The following is an 18,315-nucleotide window of genomic DNA, read 5'->3' as shown; positions in this document are numbered from 1 at the left end:
GGCTCGAGGCAGGGCAAGTTCGGGGGGGGGGGGGCCCAGAACGCGGCCGATCTGAACGAGAAGTTCAAATGTCCAGAGCATCCGTACAGACTGGAGTCTCCATACCTAAGCGTGCTAAGGTACCTTTCGGCGTGGGAGTGGATGAGAGACATGGACGAGGGGGGGTGCGGGCAGGCACCGTTACCGGGACCCATAAGGCAGGTTGACCGGGTGGGGATCATGGAACCCAAGGCACGGCCGCAGGGAGACCTTGGAAGATAGGTACCTTACCTTACTTTACCTCACCTTACATAACTTGGAGTGAGGAAAGTACGGAATACTTGATTACCTACGGAGTAGTTTACTGCCTTATTCTTCCACTTTGAAGTATCGGAAGGCGGCAACAGATGACAGGCAGGACCGACTGGTAGTTGAGGTGTCCTTGTCAATATCTTGGGTATCTTATGGGAGGTATACTCGGGGCAGGCATATCATAGTCTTCCTTCTCCTCCTAGTTGAAAGATGCCAAAGAAGAAAGAGCGGTGTCAGTCACGGTGGTGAGGATGGCACTACCTATCCTCGCACCAATTATATGGATGGGTGTCGCAGCATAAGATAAGTTGGGAGTTGGAAACATGTCAACATCTACGCCTTTGTGGACGTACCAGACGTAGTCTGATGGAATCGGAATGGCAAGCCATGGGGCTCCGGGGTTTGTCCGAAGGGTGGGTGCCCATCCGAACGCCGGTTGATGGCATCTCGATGATGTCGATCAGCATGTTGGGAGCTGCTGGTGCTAGAACCGGTGCCGTTGCCGGCGCGGATAGCGACCAGACCGTTGGTACCGCTTCTGTTGGTTGCGCGGCTTTGCCGAAGTGATCAAGGTCAAGGTCAGGGTCATGAACATGGTCTGAGTGATGAAGGTGATGATGTCCACGATGGCGAAAGTGGCACCTGGCAGACGCCTCAGATCAGCAAGGGTTAAGGGCTATGGCCGCGGATAGATGAGAGACAAAGAAAGATATGAGGATCCAGGAACAGCATGGAAGATGAAGCAAGCACTGCAAGCTGGGAAAGAATGTAATTATTGCCCAACTGCAGCGTGCTGGAACTGGAAATGAAGTACGGATACCATCCGTCGACCAGGATAAGGCATTTCTGAACTGCTCTAATCTTGCATGAGAAAGAGAAAAGATGTGCTGCAGGTGATAATAATTGTGGTTGCAACTTGCCAGACCCTTTTTTACTCCGTCGGGATCCGTACGGACATTGGGCGCTTGTCTGCCCGTCTTCCAGGTCGGTATCCGTAAATATTTTGGTGCATGAGGGATCGGCAATCCCTCCCCACGTCGTGTCTTTTGGAGAATCGTACACTTTATTGAGAATCGAGGTAAGAAGAGGCAAAAGAAAACATGTAGGTGGTAATGGAAGACCAAGGTACCATGCATGCCACGATTCCCTCCCGTGAACTTCATGGACGGCGGTCAGGTCATGGAACCTGAAAGGTCAGGCCAGGGTCGGGCAGGCAGGAAGAGCGTGGGGCGGGCGGGCGAGGGATGCGGTGAGGTGGAGGAAAGTTGAAGTGGGCACTGGGAAAGCTGTAAGGACAGAAACGAATACTGGGGAGCTGGTGAGCTGCGAACGAGCTGCAAAGCGGCAAAAACCCATTTCATAATTGTTGCTGGGCGCAGCGCCGCAGACTTGCAAGTTGCCCGCTTGCTGCAGCATTGATCGGTTGGTTGGATTTGCAACATTGGACCAGGGAGAAATGCATGTGCGAGCGAATGGGGAAAGGTCTGCCTCAGAAAACCCATGTCTACAGACTGGCACACTAACAGATTACAGTAGGCAGGTGGATGCAGGTCGTTGGTGGCGGGGAAAGAGGGAGGGGGCACAGTTGGGAAGCCACGCTAGCGAGAGATACTTAGTGACAAGTTCGACATGGGCAAGATGGGGAAGGGGGCACCATCAAATAAAGTACTTGGCGACTTCGTACCTACACGAAGGAAGGAGGGGGAACACCAAGGGTAAAGATCGGCCTCGAAAGGTATCCCCCTTCGTCGTTCAACAAGCTCTGGCAGCCATTAACTTGGCAAGACTCAAGAGTCCCTTCCTTGTCCAACATTCCTGCCTCGCTCATGTTCCCTCCTTCCTGCTATGCTTTCTTTTTCTTGCAGATACCCTCAGGTTCTTCCATTCTCTACCTAAGGTACCTTCCTGGAGGCTGGTGCTTCTTCACCCTGCCGCGTCTTGCTGGTCCCCATGGGTCCACCACTCGTGACCGCACAATTTGGGAAAATGCATTGGGTGTGATTATCCTGCTGTGCCACAAAGACAGTCCACTTGTTCGATGTCTCCTTCTCGAGAACGTGCGGGTTTCTGCTTTCTTGACAACCTGCCCACCTACATGCCATCCATTCAATCCTGATCTTACCTGCGCATGGGACTCCCTCAGGTGATTTTCCATGATAATCCATCATCATCTTGCTTCCTGGTTGACAAAGAACGACACGAACAATTACCTGACCGCGCATTCCCAAACACGCGCCTCCAAGGGTCCGGAGTTGTCGAATTAAGCTCACCCCCCGACCCCCGACTTAGAGTTCGCCTGGCGTGACATGCGCACGCAGCAAGGACCACTTTCACCCGAAGTTGCAGTCCGTCGCAGTCGCCGTCGCAGTCTTCTCTTGTCCGTCACCGCTCCGGCGCCCACGTCCAGTCACCAGTGGAGGTCCAGCTCCAGCTTACCTTGGGCTCCAGCTCCAGCATCTGCTGCGTGTGAAGTCTGAGCCCGATCAGATACCCGTACCTTGCCTTGGTGACGGGAGGAAAGAATCTGGCATCGCTACTGCCCGTGTCAGGTCGTTGTCGCCTCCTTCTTCCTCTTGTCTCCTTTGCCCACCTCCACCACAATCTCCGCCTCCGCATCGCCCTCCTGGTCCCCAACGCCATCCTTCTTGACCCCTTCCTCAGAGGACCTAACCAGAGTACCTTTATACCTGCCTTGTTAAGCTACCTACCTACCTACCTGGGGTAAGGTTAGGTATCGAGGCGGGACCTTCCATTCCCGTCCTTGACGTCAAGATCAAAGTATTCGGGTAAGTAGATATTCACTCATCTAATTCGACCGCCCGCCTCAGTCGCTTCCTTCCCGGTCCTATCTCTTTCCTCCAACCGCTCACAGTCACGTGGAGTGTGTCAAACCACATCGCTCAGTCGCCTTCTCGGAGGTGGTCCCGATGCTTGATGCCAATTGAGACACACGTGTTGGGTCACACCTTCCTTCAGATGATGTTAGTTGCTTGGGCACCGCAGTCGGTGTGCCCTCCCTCGATGGGACATCCACACGGAAGCTTACACACACACACACACACACACACACACACACACACACACACACACACACACACACACACACACACACACACACACACATTTTCTTTTGGACCCATCTCCTGAGTCTTGCTTTCTCCTCGTTCAAGGGATCCAACCCCGCTGCTTCGACCATTTCTTCTTCGTCTCTTCCCTTTCCCCTCCCCCGCCGTCCTTTTCTCGCTTCCATGCCAATCCAGGCGCAGACGTTGGCAGAAGGAATGTAAGAATCGCGTCACAGGCGCAGACACGCTAAGGCAAGGCAGACAGGGCGACCTATCGCGGTGTAACGATAACTTTGCCTTGTGCAACCCGAACAGCTCAGCTGCCAGCTTACATGACGATTACTTGAAGGTGGTCGGCTTTACGGCTACTGCGTCTACATTGCACCATTTTGTCGTACGGAGTATCATACGTACCTGACCACGCAAATACTGCGCTCCGTTCTGTGCCAGGTACGAAACCTACACAGGTCACTCATCTAGCATCTCATCTCGTCTTCAGCTCGGCAAGCCGTCAGACTACCTATCCGACGAGCGGGAAGGTCCCAGTGGGTTGAAACTCTAAATCACGGACTCGACGCCAAATCAAGACACGTCCGGCACATCAGGTCATTTGACAAGCCTCAATTGCACACTGGCGCTTCCACGTCTCGCCTCGCCCTTGTCTTTCTTTCTGGGCGCAGCGCTATCCGCACATCGAGGGGGCTCCCGCTGTCTCTCCCGTCCGCTCCAACATCAGCCCAACAACGCCGTGGCCGTCTTGCCTGAATCCACAACAAACGACTAGAGTAAACTAAGAGACTTCTAGACCAGACAGACTAGCAGAGACAACATTCCGTCGCGCGCGGGAGACACGCCAGCCCCCGTCCGCCCCGTGTTTTGCAAGCCAAGCCCAAAGACGTTGAAACAGCGCATTAGGATTTACTCGGCGAGTTGGCAATTCGATCATACTTACCGATATCCAATTACCTCCCATCACCTGGAATCTAAAGTTCCGAAACGACGGCTGCTAGATCGAATCGTCCGTTGGACAGACTTTCACCCGCAAATTGAGCATCCAGTAACATCTTCCAAATTGCACCCGCCTCGTTAGCCAGCATTCCAAATTGTCTTGTCTCAGCAAAATACCGCACTTTCTCTATACCCATCTACCTTTTCCTCCAAAACCATAGCAGCCAGCAGCCAGCAGTCAGCATTTCAGTTGGTAGGCGGATTCGTTCGACAAAGAACGGGCCAAGTTCAAGAAAAAAAAAAGGACAACGCAGACTTCTCGTGTCCGACTGACTCTGGCTCTGACCATCCTCCAGTCCAAGTGGAGCCATCACAAGAACTACCAAACTAAATTAGAGCACCAACACCTTGGTTCCGTTCAGTCCGTACTCCGTACTCCGTACCGGTGACAGCACGCACCTTGCACGCAGGACGATTCCACGGCGGAGTCGACCACTTGGAGCGACACTCGCACGGCGCGGCGTGCGTACTCACAACTTTGCTTGCTCTGTGCCTCTGAAAACTTCCATCCGAGCTCCCATTCCGTCACCCGATCTCCCGTCCACTGGACCAAGTTTTGTGGAAGTTTCTTGTCTCTTGTCTCTTGTCACTTGCAGATTGTCGCGTTGCCTCATCTGCCACCCCACTCCAATCCTTCTACCTTCCACAGCTACCTTGGCTCTTGCTCATTCGCTTCCATTCACGTTCACATTTCCCCCTACTTTATCTCGAGGTAGGCAAGTGCACGAACATTGGTCTCCACCTCTTTCCTCAGCTAGCGGGCGCGGGAAGGCATCCTGAGTTCATCCTGACAGTAGCGCGTTGCTAGGGCCTGCTGCTGGCCGTTGCTAGAATCTCGTCCGCTCCTGCCGGCCGGTCGCTCAGGTGCTGGTGGCAGGTGTTACCGTGCTGGTGCTGTTCTCTCCTTTGGGCCCATCTTTCCTCCTTACCGGTAGGACCCACCTCATCCGACCCGACCTGCACCACGTCCACGCTTCCTTCCTCCCCCGAGCTCGCGCTAACGTTAACAGCCCCGTTGTCTCCACTTTCCGCATCTGTTCCCTTACCTTAGGCTCTTAGCCAAGGTATACCCGGTCGCGTCCCACATCGACCTCACCTCCCCCCTGGCCCTGTCGTGGACCACAGACGTGGGACTTCGCAGCGCTCCCTCCACCACTATCCACTTTTGAATATCAGACTATCGCGCCCGGCACCCGTGCACACACTCCCCCACGACCTCGTCTCCTCCATTCTGGACTGTGGACAGACCTGGGCACGCTGGTCTCGTGTATCCATCCGGACAAAGTACATGCCCTTGGGCATCCCGTGTTCCGTGCTGCTTTCCGTCCCTCCCCGTCCAGGGCATGCTTGGTGCGACAGTCATGGCTACTAGGCCGCGGAAGAGAAGCCAGCCCATGGACGAGGATCCTCCTCTCTTTTCCTATTCAACAGCCTCCGCTTCTGTCCCTACAACTACACCTTCATCGACGCCTGCCTCTACACCCTCGCCTGGAGACAACAACTCCAACATCAATGTCCAGGATTCCCAAATATGGAGCCCGGTAGGAGACTCCGAGTTTCCATGGTTCTCTCATGGAGCCAACACTCCCCGGCAAAGACGTCGACTGTCTAAACCCCTTGAGGATGACCAGCCCCTGGCACGATCAAAGCCATGTAAGCTGGACGGATTTCTTTACCTATCCTGAGCCGCCTGTGCCGCTCCCGTCCAGTATAGTGCGATTTCTGGTAGACACGAGAAGGGGTGGAAGAAGAAGGAATAGATGATGATGATAGCACGAGGTCTTAGGAACCGTTGCCGACGAATCCTTGACTAACAACAAACTAGCAATCCCTGATCCGTCGACGACATCGACCAGATATGGGGCACCGTATGGCCCACCAGTTTCTCCTCACCCGCTGCCAGATGTGATTTTCTCTCCGCGACTCCCTACTATAGAGGCCGACTCGGCGGAGGATTTGGACCTCACAAATCCCTTCGAGGATAACGCCGATGATGCGGATCGTCTCGTCCTGGGCAAAACCCGTATTCAGGCCGGAACTATTATTGATGGATACATCAAGTTCCACAGCGGCAAGTCGAGGGCAGCCAACCTACCGCGTCGACAGGCGGCGATACAACCGTCTGATCCCCAGGCTCTCCTGTCAGAACTATGTTCTCAAACGTTCTTGTTCGAGGCAGGCCTTGAAGACAATTGTGACAAAAATCTCTTCCAGTTTTGTGAGTCTCGGGACATCTGGCCAACATGGAGAATGGCTAACATTCTCAAGACGTCAAGGCATGGTGTTCTGGTCGGAGTGTCCTCCACAAAACCAACTGCTGGCTCGTCAACATCCCCCGAATAATGAAGGACAGCTCTTGCGTCAAGCACGCGATGCTAGCGCTTGCTGGAACATATGTCCTCGACTACCAACCCGAAGAGAGCATTCGACAGGTAGTCAATGCACACTATAAACGAGCCGTCCTACTCTTGACGATGGCTTTGAGAGAGGAGGCTCGGAGTCCCAGTCCCACGGAACACGAGTCAAACAGCCTGATTGCCGCCGTGACGCTGCTAAACATGATCGATGTTGTATCCCCAGAGCAACGTCGGCCGCCGAGTGCGGTTCCTCGTTGGCTAGAAGGTGCTCGCCTCGCTTGTCGTTTGCTGGATAAGTCGGATCCGGGTCATCGCTTCTGGGTACCCTCCAACATTCAGCCTTCCGACATGCAGATGGGCAACATGATCATCGCCGCCAGGGCCGCCATCATAGCCCTTCCCATGGCTCCTCTTGATTCGAAAGACACAGGAGAGCAATTTTCTTGGCTGTGCCAGGGCACTGAGCCGGAGACTCGCAGGATACATGGTGGATGCGGCATGTCGCCGATACTTCTTTCTCGTTTTGCTCAGATTACAAAATTGGCAGCATGGTTGTGGGAGGACCCCAGTACCAACGATTTTCACATGAAATCGAGCAGCAGAATAGTCCGCCAAGATTTGGGCAGGTTGCATCAGTGGACACAGCCCGCCGCCGAGTCTCCGTCCTCTTCGGCCACAACGCGATCGGATCAATCTCGAGATACATCAGACAAACGCGCTATCGAAGATCGCATTAAGCGAAACGATTTCGGCCTTGTGATGGACGCAGAATCTATGACGGAAGTCACGGCCGAAGCATGGCGTCTAGCAGCCCTCATCTACCTTCGCTGCCGTCTCGAGAGACTACCTCGCTCTCACCCAGACGTCGTGTCTGAGGTTGACCAGCTGGTGAAATGCATTGACATGATGCCAACCTATGGCACCTTCTTCACTGCACAATCTCCATTCTTCCCGGTTTTCCTCCTAGGAATTGTGGCCACGACAGAGGCACATAGTCTTTGTGCCCTGAACTGGTTTCGATCGGTCGTCAGCACCAGTTGTCGCTCGGTAAGTAAAGTGATGAGAATCCTATAGTTGGTGTAAATTCTAACCAGAGATATCCCAGAGCGTGCCCCCTGCTTTCAACTCCCTTCTGCGTATCCGTCATTGGATAACGGCCAACGTTGATGACAACATTCCTTCCGACCTTCCTGATCTCATTTCAGAGCGACACTCCTGGTGGGAGCCACTCGTGGCGCACATTGTTTCTACCGAAGGAACTTTGTGTTTGATCTAGAGGAAATATAGGGGCATTGATGACCAAACATTTGGGAGAGAGATGCATTTTCGCAGAATACTTCATGCTATCCATTCTGGAGCACTCTTTGTTTGCAATTCTTGCTTTCTAATGCAAGCATTTGTTACCTATCGTACCTCTAAAGAATCGAGTGCGCTTCCGTCATCTCGTCATGTTTTGAGTCGTCCATCCGCCTCCGAAAGAATTCCCCATCCTCACACTATGAGAGATCAGAACCAGGACCACACATCTACCTCTATGTACATACAGTGTGCCTGTCTAGCTACCGAGAATGGTTTACTCCCCGCGTACGTAGATGGCACTATCCGTCTCGTCAATGGAGTTCTCAATGGCAGCAGTGCGTATGAGGTACTGTCGCATGTCGGAACCCTCAATAGCCCACGACTTGACGACTTCGAGGCCCGCCTCGGCGCACATGTTGTGAACGTCCTCCTCGTTGCGCTTGTGAGCGTCGAACCAGTCGATTTCGAGACCCTGCTTCAGCGTCTTGCCCTCTTTCTCGGCAACAACATCGCGCTTTGCCTTGAGGAAGAAGCGATGGCGCTTCTCATCCTCCTCGATTTCACCACAGATATCCCATTCCTCGGGCTTGAAGACATCCTCACCAAGGAGGACATTGGCGTGCTTGAATCCATTATGGAAGAATTTCTCGAACAGGGCGGGGTGGGTGTGGTAAGCAGCCCAGACCTTGGTCGAGGTGACGTCGTGGCCGTCCATGCCGGCGAGGATGAGGTCGTCTGGGCGCATGAGGGCAGCCCACTCACGGAGCGAGGTGACAGCCTTTTTCCAAGGGTCGTTGAAGAGGACGGAGCCCAGAGAGAGGAAGACTCTAGGAGAAGGAATGTCGTCACAGAAGGCGAGGCCTGCCTTGAAGTCACCCCAAAGGCCTGCCATGCGGACGCTGCCGGCCGCGTGCTCAGGGGCAAGGGCCCCGAGGTTGCAGGTGAGGGAGTGGTTCGAGATGTCGAGGGCGAGGTACGTGGCGTTGCGGCCGTGCTTGGCAAGTTCTTTTAGGAGGAAGTTGACCTTGCGCATGTCACTGTAGACGAAGAAAAGAAAATCAATCAGCAAGTAATCATTACCCTAACATATAAAATATAAACAAGGGAGGGAGTAATCTTACCCAGCTCCCAAGTCAATCATGGTAGCGTCGTTGGGAATGTAAACGGTCGCCATCTCCTCGCTATTCTTCTCGAACAAGACCATCTCGTCGCGGGTCTGATAGAACTCGGGGGTGAAGATGACTTCTGCCCAGATGGCCAGCCCTTCATCGTTGTACAGCAGCTCGTCGGGCATGGTTGGGACCTCGACGCTGCCGCCAATACCGGTATTCTCGTGCTTGGCGGCCACGGCGAAGACGCGCTGGAGGTCCTCAAGGATGGCGGAGGACATGCTTCCGCCGCCAATGTCGAGCACGCTGCCGTGAGCGGGCATGTTGACCATTTTTGATTGGGATGCCATTGTTTTTTTTTTCTTCTTTTCTCTTTGCTCTTTTCTCTTTCCTTTCTTGTTTCTTGTGACTTGAGGTGGATTGGAGATTTGAAAGGGGGGTTGTTGGCTTTGGTACTGCAGGTTGCCGTCTTGGTTGACGTTTCTCCCGTTCTTTCCCGACGAGAATGACGTGGGTTCGAATGTCGGTGAGGAAACGGGTGGTTCAAAATGTGTGAAAGTAATGGCAATGACAATGGACAGGAATAGTTTGACTTTTGTGTAGGTGGTAGAGTAGAAGTTGATGAGTGTTCGTAAAAAGGGAAGAAGCTCAAACGATGGAGGTCCCAGTCGATGGCTTTTATACATAATCTCCCTCTTCGACTGAGGCAACGTTTCTGCCACCCCAGAGAAGAACTCCTGAATCACTCGTCATCAAGAGCATGCCGTTATTCACGTTTTTCTGCACCTTCCCTTCCCTTAAACCCACACTGAACCCCCTGTCCCCTTCATCTCATCTCATCCTCATTATAAGACCTGCGATATGTGAGTGGATGGGGAGGGGAGGGGTGGGCATGGGAGGTTTCTCCTTACGCCTCTCCCCTGGCAAACATATATGTGCACAAGCGCGCCGAGCGAGGTAGGCGGTGGTGTCTGTCCACATGAAGCCATATCCCACTCGGCCCTCGCTCTCTCTCTGGTTGGGTGGTAGCCACGAGGAGAAGGAGAATGATGCAGGCACGTAGAAATACCACTGACGATTCAAGACAAAGTGCCAAATCCCTGACTTACACCAAGTGATCCCAAGCAACCCCCACCCTTGGCCTTGGCCTTGACGTTACTCGATCGCCGACTGCGAAAAGAGGTTAAAAGGGTTTCAGCAGCTTGAGCAGCTGAACAGCCCAAACAGAAAAGTCAGACAGGCAAACAAGAATGCAACGCCCAAAGGTACCTAACCACCTACCTTTTCTCCAGCCCGTCGATCGTCGGTGAGATGTGGAATCCACGCCTCATCGTGGTCGTGGACGGGTACGTTTCCCGATGAGACGTCTCTCCTATTCATGCTTGGGCAAACCCAGTTAGCCAGGCTCATTTGACAGCCTTGACATTTCAATGACAGGGCCACGCTAGGTCCGGCGCGGCCCTCCTCTTGTCTCATTCCTCCTCCATCCTGCGCCAAGGGCGTCACCCTCTTTCTCGGAAACGTCACCTTTTTTTGGTTCCTTGACCGGTTGGATGGGACCAAATCAACCCAACTCAGGGGGAAAGACAAGACAACGAAGGCGTTCCAAAAGAAACAAGAAAAAGACCAAAGGTGTGTGGTTGGACAAGGGGCGGTGGTGGTGGCCACCGACGCCGCAACGCGGGGGTTGCAGTCAACGCGAAAAAGGAGTGAGGACCGGGGCCGTTTCGGGGGTCGTCGGAGAGAAAAGGTAAAGAGCTCGGCGGCGTAGATCATGCGGAGGCGGGTAGCACGACCGAAGTTCCGCACTTCTGCTTTCCTATTGTTGGGTCACAAACGCTGGCCATTGTGCGCTTTCCCACTGACACCCACAAACATTACAATGTTGCTGGGCCTGCATGTTGGTTTCTCGGGGCAAAGACGCGGCACCTGGTTAATTGGTCCTGCAGTTTGCCTATGCAGCGGATAAATAAGTATGGCGAGATTCCACTTCACAAGAGGTCATGATGGGGCGAGAATGAGTTTTGGATCCGAATGGCGCAAGAAACACTCTCGCATATGCGCTGGCTCGCTGGCCTGCTGGGAGAATGGGTAGGATGGATGGCCGCCGGCCGATATCCTTTCCTCGGTCAAGACAAATGGACGAATCCGACGCGACCCCGCGGCTGATTGATCGAGACACTGTCGAATCGGGCTGACATCCCGCACATTTGACAGCCATGCCCATAAGCTCGGTCAACCTAACCTGCCATCCACGTAGGTCAAAAGGTGCACATCGCTCCCCGGATGAAAGACGTCGGGCTCATCTCTCGAGACTTTATAACCGGGGAGGTGGGTTTCGTGGGTCTCAATGTCGCAGATATGACTGGCTATCTCGCGTGATTCTCCCCGTTCAGAAGGGGGATGAGTTATCGTATTAATTAAAAAGCGCATCTTCACCGAGCTTCGACTGTCTCAACGCCTCATTTCCCGTCCCCTATGCACCGCGGATCTATCAGTAGGTTTCTCACATGTGGTTTTGATGCAACGTATCAGGCCTCCATTTCAAGAACGGCAGGCCAAAGCAATCGATAGGCATGTAGTGTCAATTGCAGCCTCTCCAAAGCCAAGTTGACGAGGTCCAGGTGCCCCTTTCATACGGATGTGGTCAATCCTGTCCGGCCGCAACACGTTTACTCGGCACGATTGGTCTGTGTGTTTCTGGGCCGTCCTTGGGCACTACGCACCGGCTCCGGGTTGGCTTTACGGAGCGGTCCGCCTAGTATCCGTAGGGAGATGACGAGCAACGCAAGGCCTCTTGATGGTCTTTGCGGTCGTGGAGATCGACCGCGGAATGTAACCCTGGGTGGCTGCAAGTCCCCAAGCTTATCGTTTGTCCGGTTGAGACCGGCCTGGAGACACGACTCAAAGATGAGAATGCTCCTTCATGGCCAAGGACTGATGATGCACTTGAACCGCCTGGGCCAGTTCGCGTTATCCCATCAAGGGGGCATGTTAGGGGTTACGGGGTCTTGCTTATTGGCGGAGCTGCGGTTGACCCCAGTGCAGATGTCTCGCCTTTTCTAGCCACATCGGGGACTTGTCTGGCGGGTGACTTGCAACACCTGCTGGTCTGACTGGGAAACCGCACCACGGGAAGCTGATTCGTCGTCAAACGACTCCTTGAGCGACGAGGAAACCGGGCAAAGAATATCGAAATGCAGCCCTGACTGAGCTCAGTGCTTTGGTGAGGATGTCCCCGGAACCTTCGTTGGACCGTCACAGCGGGCCTCGGAGAATTGGCAGATGCCCACGGCCGCTCGGCAACGTCAAGCCAAACCCTGGAACCTGATCCAAGCATGAAGGTGGCACAGCCTGGTGCGGAAGGGCCAACGTTTCTGCCGCACGCGCCTCGGAACAACGAGTCCTGCGGCCGGGTCCTCATTCTCGAACACAAACATGCCCTTCGTCTGGCGACGTCGAAGGGCTGTAGGCACAAAGCGCATCGAGTGTGTTTTCTTGCAGGTTTCGGGTGGTTTGAGCGCCCCCAGACTCGCTCATCCGACTGATCGAATTACTCGGTAATTACGGGTGAACCATGGTGTCGGATGTCGATGATTCCAGCCAGACGGACGCGACCCAAGCTGACCGGGGTCGGCATCGCTCCCGCAAGATCGAGGTTCCCTGTTGAGCGGCCAAACCGCGCAGAGTCAGGCTAGATCAGGCAGCCTTTCTAGCTGAGCCATCGTCATGGATCTCCCCGCTGGAGCCCGTACCGTTACGCAAGGCCCATGAGAGACGCTACGACGCTCGCTCGCAAGTCAAAGGCAAGGCTGATGGAGCGAGGCAAAGCTTGATAATCGACATTTGAGGCTTTATTCACCTGAACAGCACAGATGGGTCGCATTCTAGGTTGTCTGCGTAGGTATGATAGCCTCGTATTTGAAAATCCGGAGGGATTCAGCAGCTCAATCCTGGCATGGAATCATATCGATTCAACGTCCTTTTTTTGTTCTTTTTCTCTTTTTGCCTGTTGATTCCAAGGACTACTGGCAAGTCTGATGACCGCTGCACCACGCTTACGACAGAGAGCAAACTATATTCGTACCATGAGCTGGAAGAGGGAGGTGGGTATCTCCCAGCGGCCGTCGGCCCCGATGAGGGTGTGGAGCAAGCGGCTCAACCTGTGAAGTTTGAGGATTCTTGACTCAGTTCTCGCCATTCGGCCGGAATGAACCTTTGATGGTGGTTTCAGAATTTGAAGATGCTTCAGCGATCAATTCGCCCCCCGTGCACCTGGACGGGACGAAGAGACGAAGGTTGAGATGACCGTTGTTGAGAGCCCAATGCTGCCCAAGGTGGAGGTCAACAGCCTCCAGTCCGGCCGGGACTCGTCAACAGGCGACTTCTATGGGAGGTGGTGGCGGCGGCGGCGGCGCCGTCGATACCTTCCAGAAGCCAGATGGAAGAAAAGGAAAAAGAATCAGACGCGTGTGTGCGTGTGTGTGTGTGTGCAGCCAGCGTGACGTTTCCATCCCCGAGCGGCAAAAGTTGGACGCGTTGCCTGCCGATCTCTGCCCTGTAACTTTTTCTTTGCGTTTTGCCCGCGACGGGTTGTCCTCCCACCTGCAAGATGGCTTTGTACGAAGGGATCATTACTGGGGTGCCAGGCCTTTGCCGCGGCCTCATGAAAGTGCTTTGTAACTGTACGGTTACGGATGTAGCTGCTGAATACCAGTGGATTTGGACAATTCTGGTGTGTCGGTCGACCTTTTGCCTTGCTGCCAGGATGATAGTGGAACAGCGGAAATGCCGGTACCGCCGCAGAGTGGTCCAGCAGAAAAGCATGTCAAGGGTTGCCCATTATGGTTGACGAATCCTGGACTTTGATCGTTGAGGCATTGTGTACCCGGGGAGGAAAGTGTCCATGCATCACCGTCTTCCCAGCGAAGAGGAGTGTGCGCTTCTGTCTGGGGTGGCTCCGTTGTTCTTGATGGTGGTGGCTGCTGGGGATCAGAACGGCCAACGGGCGGGCCATAATGTTGAACTTTGCGACCCTATAATTTGACGATAGCCATCAAACCCTCATGGAGCAAGCATTGATGAAGGCCTGGCCATGAGCGGTTGACAGCTCTCGAGTGCAACTGTGCCCTTCAAGGAACACACGAAGACAGCGTAACACAGCCGGCCGGCGGTCATCTCGGATTCAGTTCATCCCACTCAGCTAAGTTTAGCTAACAGACGCAGTCTCCTCGTGTGAGTGGGTCTAACGAGATTTAACATGCACATCCCTTCAACTGCCGGAGCCTTGTCTGGCACTCCCCGACTCCTGAGCCAGTGAGCCTTGACCTGACGTTGTAACTCATCGCCCTCGCCTGGTTGATGCCAGGCAAGGCAAGCAACGCAAGGCGAAGCTAGCGCCTCCCCGTGTCGTGCCAATGAAGGGACGGGTTGTTGTTGCAACTGACAGTGGTCGAGATTCCCAAAGGCCACGATTCGGCACGGGCGTTTCATGCCCAGATCGAGAAAAAAAAAATAAGGTGGTTGTCTGCGGAAATGGACGAAAGTATCTCGACGGAGCGTCCGTTGATGGAGAGAGATTAGGTACTCAAACTGCTGCTCGCAGTGGCTGCGATTGAGGGCCTGGGGCGCAACTATTGGTTATACCCTCGTGGTGAATGTCTGAAATTTTTTTATCCTGACTAGCTCGCAGGCGGGACGCATCCAGTTGGCTGACATGTGTATCCGCCACAATACATTCCCCTGGGTGGACGTCAGACTGACCGAGGCTTGGCCTTTATTGAAGTCTCTGCCGCATCAATTGAAGATACACCGCTCTGTACTCCGTAGTCTAGACGGATACCTGGGTGATTGGGGGCGATTCTGAACGGGGCATTGATTTGGGTACGGTAGATGTGATGGGTCATCCGCTGATCGTGGTGGTGATCAGGCCCAGTGTTCGTCTGCTGTGCCAGGCCCGACGGTCCCCAGTGCGGCACGGGAGACATCTGGCTAGAAGACGGGTATCTTTTTTCTCTTGCATTGAAGGGTGGTGACGGACGTCAGGTCGTTCCGTGTCACGCGTATATCCGTGAGTGAGGGAGGCCCGATTGCAGGGTGTCGGCGCGCATCACTGGCTTCGATGTCGAATCGTTAAGGGCCAATTTTCAGAGTCCGAGAACCGTCTTGCTACTTCGAGCGAACTTATGCGTTGAACCGTCGTCGACGACCGCGATACCTATTGCTTCTTGGCGCCTGAGGAAATAGACGTACGGATACAAAAAGAATGGACGGAAATAGACGTGATCTTCGGTTTCGCGGCCCTCACCGAAGCTGCTAGCATGACAAGGCCTGCCAAGGCTAAAAAGACTGGTAAGTATCAGACAAGGAATCCATGAGCATGGGAAGTTGTTTGGGTTTGGTCAATGGGGTGAGACCGTGAGAGGACAATATGGATACAGACACAGATACCAGTACAATCTGCGGAGTATAGGGAAAGGGAAGAGCAGAGGCCATTTGCGCTTGGCCTGCAAGTGCCTCCCTCTGTTCGCAACTTCGCATCACGGGGTAAAAAGCACCACCTGCCGGCCGCAGCTGACGAGGTGTAAATGGAACAGAACTTGCTAGGCAAGGGGCAGGCACTGGCCATAGCCCCATGGCATGAAGCTAGATCCCGCTGAATCTCGCTGTATCGAAGGAGGCCAGCAACAGGACACGGTCAAGCCACTGCGGGAGCAAGCACCCCGCAGCTGTCCACCCAGCGGTCGAGAGCGCTAGACGTGTTCGTACAGTTGGACACACTGTCCGGTCATGGTTTTACAGTGTGCGGACTGCATGCTGCCTGAGTGACTTGGACTGTCGAGGATCCTCCATTGTTCAGTATAGACACAGATTCAAAGGAAACATGAGCGCCCTTACCTGAGAGTAGACAATTCTCCCGCTACCAAAGGCATCGCTGGCTGCTGGCGAGGAACCTTGAACGCCGTTGAGCCAGAGAACAAACTTGGCCGTAGTAAGCCCAGGGGTCGCGTAGCACAATCGTAAGTGATCCTCCATGGAAGGATGAATAGAAAAGAATCCTGCATGGAACAATCATGGAAGCTGTTCAAGCCTCCAAGCTCAGGCGGTTGGCGCACGCCAATCTTCCATCCCTTGCCAGCCGCTGCCGATGTGTCTAGCGACGGCTATTTGCGCTAGAAGTGAGGCATCTCGCTTTAGCGTCGGTCCTTGAGCTCCCCGTGTTGACATGGTCGAGTGCTTGATAGATTGTAAAGTGGTCAGGGGTTGTGTTGATGCCCGCGTTGCTGCTGATGATGCAACGGCAATCTGCATGCCGATGCGCAAGCACAGAGAGCATGGAGTCGGATCCAACTCGTTACCGCCCAAGACTCGACCTGGATCCCAATTCCATCAGCTGGCAAACATGCGAGATACACTCAACCTGTATTCGTCACCACTAGTGCATGGCGACCAATCTGGGCATATCTTCTGAAACAGATTGTCCCGACACGCCTCGCAGACTGAGTCGTACACACACGATTTAGCTCATGTTTGCCGTTTGGGACGAGGCGCGATGCACCAATTTGGTTGCAGACTGCCCGCAACCAACTCACCTCACCCAAACTACAGAGCACTAAGCTGAGGTGAGGCACGGTACTCTGTATATCCGTACCTTGTCACCTAATCGTTTGACAGCACACCTCAGCAGAGTCTCCTGCCTCTGGCTGACCGCTTCGCTCATCTGCTTTTGCGCCTGTTCTTAATCTTGAATCGTCCGTGCCACGTCGATTGATCTACTCACAGTCGTGCGCTAGGTCTCCTACCTCTTTGCGGTCAAGAGGTTGGGGGGACTAGGGGTCAATGCCACCAAAAGCTCGTGAGCTTCGACAGATTGGGCTGTCTGTAACCGTAGTTGGACGGCTCGCACAGACAATCGTTATTCAAAGTCGCCTGCGGCAATCTCCGCTGAGGCTCGCTAGTCCAAAGACCTTGTCACCTGGACCACCCCATGGACCATGCATGACGGTTGTAATAAGCCGTGGGTTGCTTCAGCCGTGGGAGTCTGGGAGATGCCGTGATGCGCCCGTGCCTGAGCTGAGCCCTGACGAGGCGGGTACGGGTACTGTGTGCAATAATCCGCAGAGGGCCGGCCGTCAATGGGCCTTTCAATCAGTCTGAGCTTTCGGGAACAGAGCCGCAGGACATCACCTTGACTGTGGTCGACAAGGTCCTATCTGCCAGTCTGGTGTCTTTTCGTGAGTGCTCTGGCGCCTGATGCTTGACGCTGGTCATGCGGCGAGCCTGACTGCATCGCAAATCGTCCAGTCCTTCAACATCCAACCCTACTCTGCAGCCGGCTGTCCCGTTCGTAAGTCAAGGCAGCCATGCGAGCATTCGAACGGGCGGCCAGGGCGACAAACATACGTCCAAAGCCCTCGGCGCGCTGTCAACGGCGTGTTTGAGGCCTCAAGGCCCGTTCTTGACACACGCCCCTTTGCCATGGATCCCAATAACGGTAAAGCCAATGGGCCAGTGGGAGACGGGCCCCCAGTCTGCGCGCGCGAGTGCCCCCCGGTTCAAGGCTGATACGACACAAGGTGCCTGGCTCTGGGGCCTTGCCTTGTGCAGCAGAAAGTCCGTGTAATCTTGTGCTCGTCGGCCAATTACCCGGGGGGGGCCTGTATTCATCCAACCTTCTCGAAGTATTCCAGAAGGAGTGGAGAGAAGAAAGAGGCCTTCCAGGGATAGATTGACATCGAGCACCCCACCCTCGTCGCAGATGAAGCAGCGAGACGGCGGCGCAGCCCATCCCTTTGACGCAGCTGTAATTCCACGGCGGCTCACACGCCGTCGATGCCTTCTAGAAGAGTTCTGGAAACCTTCCCCGCTAGGCCTAGCATCAATCTCCTGGCTGCATGCGAGGGCCACTAGGCCTCCCCACGCACTCAACTTTGCGCCAGGTTTGTGCTCACATCCCTGTGGGTTTCGGTCAGAGATGCTGGCAACACCCCTTTTTGGCCATTGCTCCCTAGCTCTGATGTTCATTTGTCCTTAGCGCAAAGGGCGGCCCTAAGAGTGGTAGAGTCCTGGGACATGAAGGTCGTCGCTAAACAGACGGTACCTGCGTCTTGATGTCGTCGTCGTCGTCGTCGTTGTTGTACCTTTACGCGTGACAACTATGAGGACATCGCAAGCCATGCATATTTG

General features: G+C 54.3%; 10 protein-coding genes across 10 annotated transcripts; 2 read left to right on the top strand and 8 right to left on the bottom strand.

The window, feature by feature from the left end:
* Positions 1 to 617: 617 nt before the first annotated feature.
* CTAM01_08600 (uncharacterized protein) lies at positions 618 to 1,427 on the bottom strand (the record flags this gene model as incomplete). Its single annotated transcript, XM_060524620.1, has 2 exons — positions 618 to 933; positions 1,057 to 1,427. 2 exons carry the CDS (start codon positions 1,425 to 1,427, stop codon positions 618 to 620), a joined length of 687 nt encoding a protein of 228 aa, XP_060380839.1.
* A 3,741-nt stretch (positions 1,428 to 5,168) lies between these two features.
* CTAM01_08599 (uncharacterized protein) lies at positions 5,169 to 5,594 on the bottom strand (the record flags this gene model as incomplete). Its single annotated transcript, XM_060524619.1, has 2 exons — positions 5,169 to 5,398; positions 5,570 to 5,594. The coding sequence occupies 2 exons, from the start codon at positions 5,592 to 5,594 to the stop codon at positions 5,169 to 5,171; spliced, it is 255 nt and encodes an 84-aa protein (XP_060380838.1).
* A 14-nt stretch (positions 5,595 to 5,608) lies between these two features.
* Positions 5,609 to 7,997, top strand: CTAM01_08598 (uncharacterized protein; the record flags this gene model as incomplete). The annotated part of the gene is made up of 4 exons (XM_060524618.1): positions 5,609 to 6,017; positions 6,190 to 6,582; positions 6,633 to 7,768; positions 7,827 to 7,997. Coding segments are annotated over 4 exons (2,109 nt in total), but the record flags the coding sequence as incomplete, so codon positions are not given.
* A 139-nt stretch (positions 7,998 to 8,136) lies between these two features.
* On the bottom strand, positions 8,137 to 9,461 carry CTAM01_08597 (uncharacterized protein; the record flags this gene model as incomplete). Its single annotated transcript, XM_060524617.1, has 3 exons — positions 8,137 to 8,217; positions 8,310 to 9,057; positions 9,142 to 9,461. 3 exons carry the CDS (start codon positions 9,459 to 9,461, stop codon positions 8,137 to 8,139), a joined length of 1,149 nt encoding a protein of 382 aa, XP_060380836.1.
* A 2,669-nt stretch (positions 9,462 to 12,130) lies between these two features.
* CTAM01_08596 (uncharacterized protein) lies at positions 12,131 to 12,553 on the bottom strand (the record flags this gene model as incomplete). The annotated part of the gene is made up of 1 exon (XM_060524616.1): positions 12,131 to 12,553. One exon carries the CDS (start codon positions 12,551 to 12,553, stop codon positions 12,131 to 12,133), a length of 423 nt encoding a protein of 140 aa, XP_060380835.1.
* Positions 12,554 to 13,473: 920 nt separating this feature from the next.
* Positions 13,474 to 13,956, bottom strand: CTAM01_08595 (uncharacterized protein; the record flags this gene model as incomplete). Its single annotated transcript, XM_060524615.1, has 2 exons — positions 13,474 to 13,570; positions 13,604 to 13,956. The coding sequence occupies 2 exons, from the start codon at positions 13,954 to 13,956 to the stop codon at positions 13,474 to 13,476; spliced, it is 450 nt and encodes a 149-aa protein (XP_060380834.1).
* Position 13,957: 1 nt separating this feature from the next.
* Positions 13,958 to 15,116, bottom strand: CTAM01_08594 (uncharacterized protein; the record flags this gene model as incomplete). Its single annotated transcript, XM_060524614.1, has 2 exons — positions 13,958 to 14,165; positions 14,893 to 15,116. The coding sequence occupies 2 exons, from the start codon at positions 15,114 to 15,116 to the stop codon at positions 13,958 to 13,960; spliced, it is 432 nt and encodes a 143-aa protein (XP_060380833.1).
* Positions 15,117 to 15,468: 352 nt separating this feature from the next.
* CTAM01_08593 (uncharacterized protein) lies at positions 15,469 to 15,765 on the bottom strand (the record flags this gene model as incomplete). The annotated part of the gene is made up of 1 exon (XM_060524613.1): positions 15,469 to 15,765. One exon carries the CDS (start codon positions 15,763 to 15,765, stop codon positions 15,469 to 15,471), a length of 297 nt encoding a protein of 98 aa, XP_060380832.1.
* A 1,685-nt stretch (positions 15,766 to 17,450) lies between these two features.
* On the bottom strand, positions 17,451 to 17,609 carry CTAM01_08592 (uncharacterized protein; the record flags this gene model as incomplete). Its single annotated transcript, XM_060524612.1, has 1 exon — positions 17,451 to 17,609. One exon carries the CDS (start codon positions 17,607 to 17,609, stop codon positions 17,451 to 17,453), a length of 159 nt encoding a protein of 52 aa, XP_060380831.1.
* Positions 17,610 to 17,887: 278 nt separating this feature from the next.
* CTAM01_08591 (uncharacterized protein) lies at positions 17,888 to 18,240 on the top strand (the record flags this gene model as incomplete). Its single annotated transcript, XM_060524611.1, has 2 exons — positions 17,888 to 18,068; positions 18,164 to 18,240. 2 exons carry the CDS (start codon positions 17,888 to 17,890, stop codon positions 18,238 to 18,240), a joined length of 258 nt encoding a protein of 85 aa, XP_060380830.1.
* Between the last annotated feature and the right edge of the window lie 75 nt (positions 18,241 to 18,315).

Source organism: Colletotrichum tamarilloi (assembly GCF_030869305.1).
Source record: "Colletotrichum tamarilloi strain Tom-12 chromosome Unknown Scaffold_30.1, whole genome shotgun sequence".
Lineage (NCBI taxonomy): Eukaryota > Fungi > Ascomycota > Sordariomycetes > Glomerellales > Glomerellaceae > Colletotrichum > Colletotrichum tamarilloi.
The sequence above is the reverse complement of the archived record's forward strand: the minus strand, read 5'-3'. Positions and strand labels throughout refer to the sequence as shown.